At 46.6% G+C, this 12017-nt stretch overlaps 1 protein-coding gene across 1 annotated transcript in view; it reads left to right on the top strand.

Annotated features, from left to right (window-relative positions):
- The window catches only part of LOC139583261 (extracellular sulfatase Sulf-1-like), a 117977-nt gene that overhangs the window by 75763 nt on the left and 30197 nt on the right, over positions 1-12017 (top strand). Inside the window, exons 9-10 of the mRNA XM_071414139.1 lie at positions 3735-3791; positions 11762-11897. Of these exons, the coding sequence (XP_071270240.1) occupies positions 3735-3791; positions 11762-11897 (193 nt within the window). The remainder of the gene's footprint in view (positions 1-3734; positions 3792-11761; positions 11898-12017) is intronic.

Genomic DNA, 12017 nt, shown 5'->3' with positions numbered 1-12017 from the left:
GTAGGAATGGGGTTCATATACAACAGGTAGGAATGGGATTCATATACAACAACAGGTGGGAATGGGGTTCATATACAACAGGTAGGAATGGGGTTCATATACAACAACAGGTGGGAATGGGGTTCATATACAACAGGTAGGAATGTGGTTCATATACAACAGGTAGAAATGGGGTTCATATGCAACAGGTGGGAATGGGGTTCATATACAACAGGTAGGAATGGGGTTCATATACAACAGGTAGTAATGGGGTCATATACAACAACAGGTAGGAATGGGGTTCATATACAACAGGTAGGAATGGGGTTCATATACAACAACAGGTGGGAATGGGGTTCATATACAACAACAGGTGAGAATGAGGTCATATACAACAGGTAGGAATGGGGTTCATATACAACAGGTAGGAATGGGGTTCATATACAACAACAGGTGGGAATGGGGTTCATATACAACAACAGGTGGGAATGGGGTTCATATACAACAACAGGTGGGAATGGGGTTCATATACAACAGGTAGGAATGGGGTTCATATACAACAGGTAGGAATGGGGTTCATATACAACAACAGGTGGGAATGGGGTTCATATACAACAACAGGTGAGAATGAGGTCATATACAACAGGTAGGAATGGGGTTCATATACAATAGGTAGGAATGGGGTCATATACAACAACAGGTGGGAATGGGGTCATATACAACAACAGGTAGGAATGGGGTTCATATACAACAGGTAGGAATGAGGTCATATACAACAGGTAGGAATGGGATTCATATACAACAGGTAGGAATGGGGTCATATACAACAGGTAGGAATGGGGTTCATATACAACAACAGGTGGGAATGGGGTTCATATACAACAGGTAGGAATGGGGTTCATATACAACAACAGGTGGGAATGGGGTTCATATACAACAGGTAGGAATGGGGTTCATATACAACAACAGGTAGGAATGGGGTTCATATACAACAGGTAGGAATGGGATTCATATACAACAACAGGTGGGAATGGGGTTCATATACAACAGGTAGGAATGGGGTTCATATACAACAACAGGTGGGAATGGGGTTCATATACAACAGGTAGTAATGGGGTCATATACAACAGGTAGGAATGGGGTTCATATACAACAGGTAGGAATGGGGTTCATATACAACAACAGGTGGGAATGGGGTTCATATACAACAACAGGTGGGAATGGGGTTCATATACAACAGGTAGGAATGGGGTTCATATACAACAGGTAGGAATGGGGTTCATATACAACAGGTAGGAATGGGGTCATATACAACAACAGGTAGGAATGGGGTTCATATACAACAACAGGTGTGAATGGGGTTCATATACAACAGGTAGGAATGGGGTTCATATACAACAGGTAGGAATGGGGTCATATACAACAACAGGTAGGAATGGGGTTCATATACAACAACAGGTGAGAATGGGGTCATATACAACAGGTAGGAATGGGGTCATATACAACAACAGGTAGGAATGGGGTTCATATACAACAGGTAGGAATGGGGTCATATACAACAACAGGTAGGAATGAGGTTCATATACAACAACAGGTGAGAATGGGGTCATATACAACAGGTAGGAATGGGGTCATATACAACAACAGGTAGGAATGGGGTTCATATACAACAGGTAGGAATGGGGTTCATATACAACAGGTAGGAATGGGGTTCATATACAACAGGTAGGAATGGGGTCATATACAACAACAGGTAGGAATGGGGTTCATATACAATAACAGGTAGGAATGGGGTCATATACAACAGGTAGGAATGGGGTTCATATACAACAACAGGTGAGAATGGGGTTCATATACAACAGGTAGGAATGATGTCAAATACAACAGGTAAGAATGAGGTCATATACATCAGGTAGGAATGGGGTCATATACATCAGGTGGGAATGGGGTCATATACAACAGGTAGGAATGAGGTCATATACATCAGGTAGGAATGGGGTCATATACAACAGGTAGGAATGGGGTCATATACAACAGGTAGGAATGGGGTTCATATACAACAGGTAAGAATGGGGTCAAATACAACAGGTGAGAATGGGGTCATATACAACAGGTAGGAATGGGGTCATTTACAACAGGTAAGAATGAGGTCAAATACAACAGGTGAGAATGGGGTCATATACATCAGGTGGGAATGAGGTCAAATACAACAGGTAGGAATGGGGTCATATACAACAGGTAGGAATGAGGTCATATACATCAGGTAGGAATGGGGTCATATACAACAGGTAGGAATGAGGTCATATACAACAGGTAGGAATGGGGTCATATACAACAGGTAGGAATGGGGTTCATATGCAACAGGTAAGAATGGGGTCAAATACAACAGGTGAGAATGGGGTCAAATACAACAGGTGAGAATGGGGTCATATACAACAGGTGAGAATGGGGTCAAATACAACAGGTGAGAATGGGGTCATATACAACAGGTAGGAATGGGGTCATATACAACAGGTAGGAATGATTGGGTTCATGTAGAACAGGTAGGAATGAGGTCATATACAACAGGTAAGAATGGTGGCATATAATTGTAAAATATATATTCTACTCTGGCCTCCCGAGTGGCGCAGTGGTCTAAGGCACTGTATCACAGTGCTAGCTGTGCCACTAGAGATCCTGGTTCGTGTCCAGGCTCTGTCGCAGCCGGCCGGGAGACCCATGGGGAGGCGTACAATTGGCCCAACATCGTCCGGGTTAGGGGAGGGTTTGGCCGGCAGGGATGTTCTTGTCCCACCGGGCTTGAGAGACTCCTGTGGCGGGCCGGACGCAGTGCACACTGACACGGTCGCCAGGTGTACGGTGTTTCCTCCGACACATTGGTGCGGCTGGCTTCCGCGTTAAGCGGGCATTGTGTCAAGAAGCAGTACGGCTTGGCTGGGTTGTGTTTCGGAGTCCGTACGGGAGTTGCAGCGATGAAACAAGACTATAACTTCCAATAGGATTCCACAAAATTGGGTGAAAAAGCATAAAAATAAAAAATGTAAATTAAAAAATGATATATATATATATTCTACTCAACATTTAGAACACCAGGTAATTCCATTGAGATTAAGCATCTCTTTTTTTCAAGCAAAACCTTTCCACACAAAATATTGTCTGCTATAAAACATTGGATACATTTAGGTCACGTCATTCTGACGTTTTAAACATTGCGGTGTTTATACACATGGATCACTATATTAATAAAACACACCAAAAATAATGTAGCGATTTCATAAAGCACACACTTCAGTCTCAAAGTAAATCATTCACAAAGCAAGGGTGCATCCCAAATGTCTCCGTATTCCCTATAAATTGCACTAGTCTTGACCAGAACACTATGGGGAATAGGGAGACAGAGCAAGGCAAGAGAAAACATCTGTGGGATATAATCCTGTAAACCGAGTCAATGATTCAGGGTTTCATGTTGAACACATTTCAGTTCCTTATCTTGACCCCACAAATTCTTAGGAATCTTATAATCTTAGCTCTGGCTGTACACGGCAGACCAACATAGCTCATGGTGTATGTCCCAAATGGCACCCTATTCCCTATATAGTGCACTGCTTTTGACCAGGATCCTACGGGTAACCCAATTGGCCCTGGTCAAATGGAGTGCACTATATAGGGTGCCATTTGGAAAGGAGCCATTGGTAAGTCTAATGCCAGGCCCACTTTGAATTCTATCAACTAAAGAGGCATTTTGTCTTTTCCAGGTTCAAACGCAATCGGAAACCCACAGTCTGGAGAGACACATTCCTGGTGGAGAGAGGGTAAACTGACACACACACACACACACACACACACACACACACACACACACACACACACACACACACCACACACACCCTACACTATAGATCCTTGTCAGTGAGTGTAGGACTGTGACACCAATTCTATGTTTAATTGCAACTCTAACGTGTCAGGCAGTCACTGTGTCTTTGTCCCAAATCCTCACACACACAGTCATCCACTCCTGTTCCCCTTATCGCCTCCCATTCCCTTCAGCTCATTCGCTGCTCTGTTCTGTTCTAGGAAACTGCCCCTCATTCCCTTCCAGCTCATTCGCTGCTCTGTTCTGTTCCAGGAAACTGCCCCTCATTCCCTTCAGCTCATTCGCTGCTCTGTTCTGTTCTAGGAAACTGCCCCTCATTCCCTTCAGCTCATTCGCTGCTCTGTTCTGTTCCAGGAAACTGCCCCTCATTCCCTTCAGCTCATTCGCTGCTCTGTTCTGTTCCAGGAAACTGCCCCTCATTCCCTTCAGCTCATTCGCTGCTCTGTTCTGTTCCAGGAAACTGCCCCTCATTCCCTTTCAGCTCATTCGCTGCTTTGTTCTGTTCCAGGAAACTGCCCCTCATTCCCTTCAGCTCATTCGCTGCTCTGTTCAGTTCCAGGAAACTGCCTCCCATTCCCTTCCAGCTCATTCGCTGCTTTGTTCTGTTCCAGGAAACTGCGCCTCATTCCCTTCAGCTCATTCGCTGCTCTGTTCTGTTCCAGGAAACTGCCCCTCATTCCCTTCAACTCATTCGCTGCTCTGTTCAGTTCCAGGAAACTGCCCCTCATTCCCTTCAACTCATTCGCTGCTCTGTTCTGTTCCAGGAAACTGCCTCCCATTCCCTTCCAGCTCATTCGCTGCTTTGTTCTGTTCCAGGAAACTGCGCCTCATTCCCTTCAGCTCATTCGCTGCTCTGTTCCAGGAAACTGCCCCTCATTCCCTTCAACTCATTCGCTGCTCTGTTCAGTTCCAGGAAACTGCCTCCCATTCCCTTCAACTCATTCGCTGCTCTGTTCTGATCCAGGAAACTGCTTTAAATGGTCAAGTTGTTGAGTAATGACAATTTCATGTCCTATAATACAGTGAGCTCCGAAAGTATTGGGACAGTGACAGTTTTCTTGTTGTTTTGGCTCTGTACTCAAGCACCTTGGATTGATGACATTACAACGAGATTAAAGTGCAGACTGTCAGCTTTAATTTGAGGGTATTTTCATCCGTATCAGGTGAACCGTTTAAAAATTACATCACTTTCTGTACATAGTTCCCCTGTTTTAGGGGACCAAAAGTATTTTGACAAATTCACTTACAGTGTAGTATTTGGTCCCATATTCCAGTGACTACATTAAGCTTGTGACTCTACAAACTTGTTGGATTCATTTGCAGTTTGTTTTGTTTTGTGTTTCACATTTTGTGCCCAATAGAAATTAATGGTAAATAATGCATTGTGTCGTTTTGGAGTCACTTTTATTGTAAATAAAAAATATCAATACTACCATGATTACGGATAGTCCTGAATGAATCGTGAATAATGATGAGTGAGAACGTTACAGACACACAAATATCATACCCCCTTTAATATCATACCCCCAAAACACGCTAACCTCTCACCATTACAATAACAGGAGAAGTTAGCATTTTATATCATATCTCCAAGACATGCTAACCTCTCGCCATTACAATTACAATTACAACACGGGCACCCTCATAGATGTCATCCTAACTAACTCGCCCTCCAAATACACCTCTCCTGTTTTCAATCAAGATCTCAGCGATCACTGCCTCATTGCCTGCATCCGTAATGGGTCTGTGACCAAACGACCACCCCTCATCACTGTCAAACGCTCCCTAAAACACTTCTGCGAGCAGGCCTTTCTAATCGACCTGGCCGGGGTATCCTGGAATGACATTGACCTCATCCCGTTAGTAGATGATGCCTGGCTATTCTTTAAAAGTGCCTTCCTCACCATCTTAAATAAGCATGCCCCATTCAAAAAATGTAGAACTAGGAATAGATATAGTCCTTGGTTCTCTCCAGACCTGACTGCCCTTGACAAGCACAAAAACATCCTGTGGCGTTCTGCATTAGCATCGAATAGCCCCTGTGATATGCAACTTTTCAGGGAAGTTAGGAACAAATATACACAGGCAGTTAGGAAAGCTAAGGCTAGCTTTTTCAAGCAGAAATTTGCTTCCTGCAACAGAAACTCAAAAAAGTTCTGGGACACTGTAAAGTCCATGGAGAATAAGAACACCTCCTCCCAGCTGCCCACTGCACTGAGGACAGGAAACACTGTCACCACCAATAAATCCACTATAATTGAGAATTTCAATAAGCATTTCTCTACAGCTGGCCATGCTTTCGACCTGACTACCCCTACCCTGGTCAACTGCCCGGCACCCTCCACAGCAACCCGCCAAAGCCACCACCATTTCTCCTTCACCCAAATCCAGATAGCTGATGTTCTGAAAGAGCTGCAAAATCTGGACCCCGACAAATCAGCCAGGTTAGACAATCTGGACCCTCTCTTTCTAAAATGATCTGCCGAAATTGTTGCAACCCCTATGACTTGCCTGTTCAACCTCTCTTTCGTATCGTCTGAGATTCCCAAAAGATTGGAAAGCTGCTGCGGTCATCCCCCTCTTCAAAGGGGGAGACACTCTAGACCCAAACTGCTACAGACCTATATCTATCCTACCCTGTCTATCTAAGGTCTTCGAAAGCCAAGTTAACAAACAGATCACCGACCATTTCAAATCCCACCGTACCTTCTCCGCTATGCAATCTGGTTTCAGAGCTGGTCATGGGTGCACCTCAGCCACGCTCAAGGTCCTAAATGACATCATAACTGCCATCGATAAGAGACATTACTGTGCAGCCGTATTCATCGACCTGGCCAAGGCTTTCGACTCTGTCAATCACCACATTCTTATTGGCAGACTCGACAGCCTTGGTTTCTCAAATGATTGCCTCGCCTGGTTTACCAACTACTTCTCAGACAGAGTTCAGTGTGTCAAATCGGAGGGCCTGTTGTCCGGACCTCTGGCAGTCTCTATGGGGGTGCCACAGGGTTCAATCCTTAGGCCGACTCTCTTCTCTGTATACATCAATGATGTTGCTCTTGCTGCTGGTGATTCTCTGATACACCTTTACACAGACGACACCATTCTGTATACTTCTGGCCCCTCTTTGGACACTGTGTTAACTAACCTCCAGACGAGCTTCAATGCCATACAACTCTCCTTCCTTGGCCTCCAACTGCTCTTAAACGCAAGTAAAACTAAATGCATGCTACTCAACCAATCACTGCCCGCACCTGCTCGCCCGTCCAGCATCTCTGCTTTGGACGGTTCTGACTTAGAATACGTGGACAACTACAAATACCTAGGTGTCTGGTTAGATTGTAAACTCTCCTTCCAGACTCACATTAAGCATCTCCAATCCAAAATTAAATCTAGAATCGGCTTCCTATATCGCAACAAAGCATCCTTCACTCATGCTGCAAAACATACCCTCGTAAAACTGACCATCCTACCGATCCTCAACTTCGGTGATGTCATCTATAAAATAGCCTCCAACACTCTACTCAACAAACTGGATGCAGTCTATCACAGTGCCATCCGTTTTGTCACCAAAGCCCCATACACTACCCACCATTGCGACCTGTACGCTCTTGTTGGTTGGCCCTCGCTTCATACTCGTCGCCAAACCCACTGGCTACAGGTTATCTACAAGTCTCTGCTAGGTAAAGCCCCGCCTTATCTCAGCTCACTGGTCACCATAGCAGCACCCACTCGTAGCACGCGCTCCAGCAGGTATATCTCACTGGTCACCCCCAAAGCCAATTCCTCCTTTGGTCGTCTTTCCTTCCAGTTCTCTGCTGCCAATGACTGGAACGAACTGCAAAAATCTCTGAAGCTGGAGACTCATATCTCACTCACTAGCTTTAAGCACCAGCTGTCAGAGCAGCTCACAGATCACTGCACCTGTACATAGCCCATCTGTAAACAGCCCATCTATCTACCTACCTCATCCCCATACTATATTTATTTATTTATCTTGCTCCTTTGCATCCCAGTATCTCTACTTGCACATTCATCTTCTGCACATCTACCATTCCAGTGTTTAATTGCTATATTGTAATTACTTCGCAACCATGGCCAATTTATTGCCTTAACTCCCTTATTTTACCTTATTTGCACTCACTGTATATAGACTTTTTGTTTTATTTTGTTCTACTGTATTATTGACTGTATGTTTTGTTTATTCCATGTGTAACTCTGTGTTGTTGTATGTGTCGAATTGTTATACTTTATATTGGCCAGGTCGCAGTTGCAAATGAGAACTTGTTCTCAACTAGCCTACCTGGTTAAACCAAAATAAATATTTTAAAAAATTAAAAAACAATAACAGGAGAGGTTAGCCTTTTTGGGGGGGGGTATGATATTTATGCCTCTTTTTCACTTGCTAAAATGTAGGGCCCATGCACAAAAAAGTGCTGTAATTTTATAAACGGTTCACCCGATATGGATGAAAATACCCTTTATAGCTGACAGTCTACACTCATAGTCATTGTATCATTTCAAATCCAAAGTGCTGGAGTACTGAGCCAAATCAAACAACAGAATTGTTACTATCCCAATACTTTTGGAGCTCCCTATATTCCTATGTTCAGAATGTTATTTGCAACTGTCCTTGGCTGTAATTGTAGCAACAGCACATTACCTACGGTCTAAGCTCTATCTACACTAACACTATATGTCTCTGGGTGCCAAGAAAGCCATCCCCAGACTCTGACCCATCCCATCCAAGCCAGCCCAGCCCAGGCATCCCAGCCCATCCCAGCCAGCTCATCCCAGCCCATCCCAGCCCAGCCAGCCAATCCCAGGACAGCCATCCCAGCCCAGCCATCCCAGCCCATCCCAGCCCAGCCAGCCCAGCCAAGCCCAGGCATCCCAGCCAGCCCAGCAAGCCCATCCCAGCCAGCCCAGCCAGCCCAGCCCATCCCAGCCATCCCAGCCCAGCCAGGCCATCCCAGCCATCCCAGCCCAGCCAGCCCAGCCCAGCCAGCCCAGCCATCCCATCCCAGCCAGGCCATCCCAGCCAGGCCATCCCAGCCAGCCCATCCTAGCCATCCCACCCCAGGCCACCCCAGGCCATCCCAGCCATCCCATCCCAGCCAGGCCATCCCAGTCAGCCCAGCCTGCCAATCCCAGCCCAGCCAATCCCAGCCCAGCCATCCCAGCCCAGTCCACCCCAGCCATCCCAGCCTGCCAATCCCAGCCCAGCCAATCCCAGCCCAGCCATCCCAGCCCAGTCCACCCCAGCCAGCCCAGCCTGCCAATCCCAGCCCAGACAATCCCAGTCAAGCCATCCCAGCCCATCCCAGCCAACCCAGCCCATTCCATCCCAGCCCATCCCATCCCAGCCAACCCATCCCAGCCCATTCCATCCCATCCCAGCCCATCCCATCCCAGCCCATCCCAGCCCATCCCATCCCATCCCACCCCATCCCAGCCAACCCAGCCCATCCCAGCCCATCCCATCCCAGCCCATCCCATCCCATCCCAGCCCATCCCATCCCATCCCAGCCAACCCATCCCATCCCATTCCATTCCATCCCATTCCAACCCAGCCCATCCCATTCCAACCCAGCCCATCCCAGCCCAGTCCATCGCAGCCCAGTCCATCGCAGCCCAGTCCATCGCAGCCCATCCCAGCCCATTCCATCCCAGCCCATCCCAGCCCATCCCAGCCCAACCCAGCCCATCCCAGCCCATCCCATCCCAACCCATCCCAGCCAACCCAGCCTCATACCATCACCACTCATCCTGTTCAGCTCTACCCAGCTCTACCTAGTCCACCCCAGTTCTACCTAGCTCTAGACTGCATCCCAAATGACACCCTATTCCCTATGTAGCGTCTCTAGTCCAATGGTACCCTATTCCCTATGTAGTGTCTCTAGTCAAATGGCACCCTATTCCCTATGTAGTGTCTCTAGTCAAATGGCACCCTATTCCCTATATAGTGCACTAGTTTTGACAGGACCTATAGGGAATAGGGTACCATTTGGGATGCACCCTGCCCATCTCTCTACCCAGCCCTGGCCAGCTCTACCGTGGGCCAAGCACATTGACCTCCTCCCTGGCTTTGGCACACTGGCACCACTCTAGCCCTCAGACCCACACGGCCCTGCCAACCAACAGCCAACTGTTCTGCCAACCACCTCTTGCCAACTTCCTGCCTCTGCCAACACTGACTACATTCTCCAGACACACAGACATAACCGCTATGACAACAACACTGTGACCATAAAGTACAACCTGTCCCCTTGGCTTTGAGAGTGTTTGGGACTGCTAGTAACTGAGAAGTTACTCCCTAACGAATGTAGCTCTGTATTGTAGCGTTAGAGGTAACGGACATTGTTTATGTACTAGCAATGCTTCAGCTTTGTAGCCAAGTTCTACAACAATTTTACTCAGTCTTTATGTTTAAGGTACCAGACTGATTCTGCCTTCAGCAAAAATATAATTGTCTTGACAAAGCAACAATAATAGTTTTTTTGAATGCAGAAACAAACAACATGCCAGTTGGCTAGAGCAGCAACAGGTCGCAGTTATAAATGAGAACTTGTTCTCAACTAGCCTAGCTGGTAAAAGGTGAAAATAAAAAAATGTTAAATAAAAATTAAAAACTGACTATCCCTGGGTTAACAGTGAATAAACTAGCACTGGGCTAACAGAGAACATACTAGCACTGGGCTAACAGAGAACAGACTAGCACTGGGCTAACAGTGAACAGACTAGCACTGGGCTAACAGTAAACAGACTAGCACTGGGCTAACAGTGAACAGACTAGCACTGGGCTAACAGTGAACAGACTAGCACTGGGCTAACAGTGAACAGACTAGCACTGGGCTAACAGTGAACAGACTAGCACTGGGCTAACAGTGTACAGACTAGCACTGGGATAACAGTGAACAGACTAGCACTGGGCTAACAGTGAACAGACTAGCACTGGGCTAACAGTGAACAGACTAGCACTGGGCTAACAGTGAACAGACTAGCACTGGGCTAACAGTGAACAGACTAGCACTGGGCTAACAGTGAACAGGCTAGCACTGGGCTAACAGAGAACATACTAGCACTGGGCTAACAGTGAACAGACTAGCACTGGGCTAACCCTGACCTGTACCGCTCTCCTGTCCTAATCCTGACCTGTACCTCTGTCCTGTCCTAATCCTGACTTGTACCTCTTTTCTGTCCTAATCCCGACCTGTACCTCTTTCCTGTCCTAATCCTGACCTGTACCTCTGTCCTAACCTTGACCTGTACCTTACTCCTGTCCTAATCCTGATCTGTACCTCTCTCTTGTCCTAATCCTGACCTGTACCTCTGTCATAACCTTGACCTGTACCTTACTCCTGTCCTAATCCTGATCTTCCTGTCCTAATCCTGATCTGTACCCCTCTCTTGTCCTAATCCTGACATGTACCTCTGTCCTAACCTTGACCTGTACCTTTTTCTTATCCTAATCCTGATCTGTACCTCTCTCCTGTCCTAACCTTGACTTGTACCTCTCTCTTGTCCTAATACTGACCTGTACCTCTTTCCTGTCCTAACCTTGACCTGTACCTTTCTCCTGTCCTAACCTTGACCTGTACCTCTTTCTTATCCTAATCCTGATCTGTACCTCTCTCCTGTCCTAACCTTGACTTGTACCTCTCTCTTGTCCTAATACTGACCTGTACCTCTTTCCTGTCCTAACCTTGACCTGTACCTTTCTCCTGTCCTAACCTTGACCTGTACCTTTCTCCTGTCCTAACCTTGACCTGTACCTCTTTCTTGTCCTAATCCTGATCTGTACCTCTCTCTTGTCCTAACCCTGACTTGTACCTCTCTCTTGTCCTAATACTGACCTGTACCTCTTTCCTGTCCCAACCCTCTCCACCTCATGTGTCCCCTGTACAGTAAACTCCTGAGGAAGAAGGAGGACAGAGGCGGTAGTTCAACCACCCAGAACACCAACAGCCTGCCCAAATACAAGAAGGTCAAAGAGGTGTGTCAACAGGCAGAGTTCCAGACACCTTGTGAACAGCCTGGACAGGTATTTGTGTACACACACACACACACACACACACACACAAACACACACACACACACACACACACACACACAAACAAACACACACACACAGACAAACAAACACACACACACACAGACAAAC

This window comes from Salvelinus alpinus, chromosome 8, assembly GCF_045679555.1.
Source record: "Salvelinus alpinus chromosome 8, SLU_Salpinus.1, whole genome shotgun sequence".
Classification (NCBI taxonomy): Eukaryota; Metazoa; Chordata; class Actinopteri; order Salmoniformes; family Salmonidae; genus Salvelinus; species Salvelinus alpinus.
Note: the sequence above shows the minus strand (reverse complement) of the source record. Positions and strands in the feature narration are given on the sequence as shown.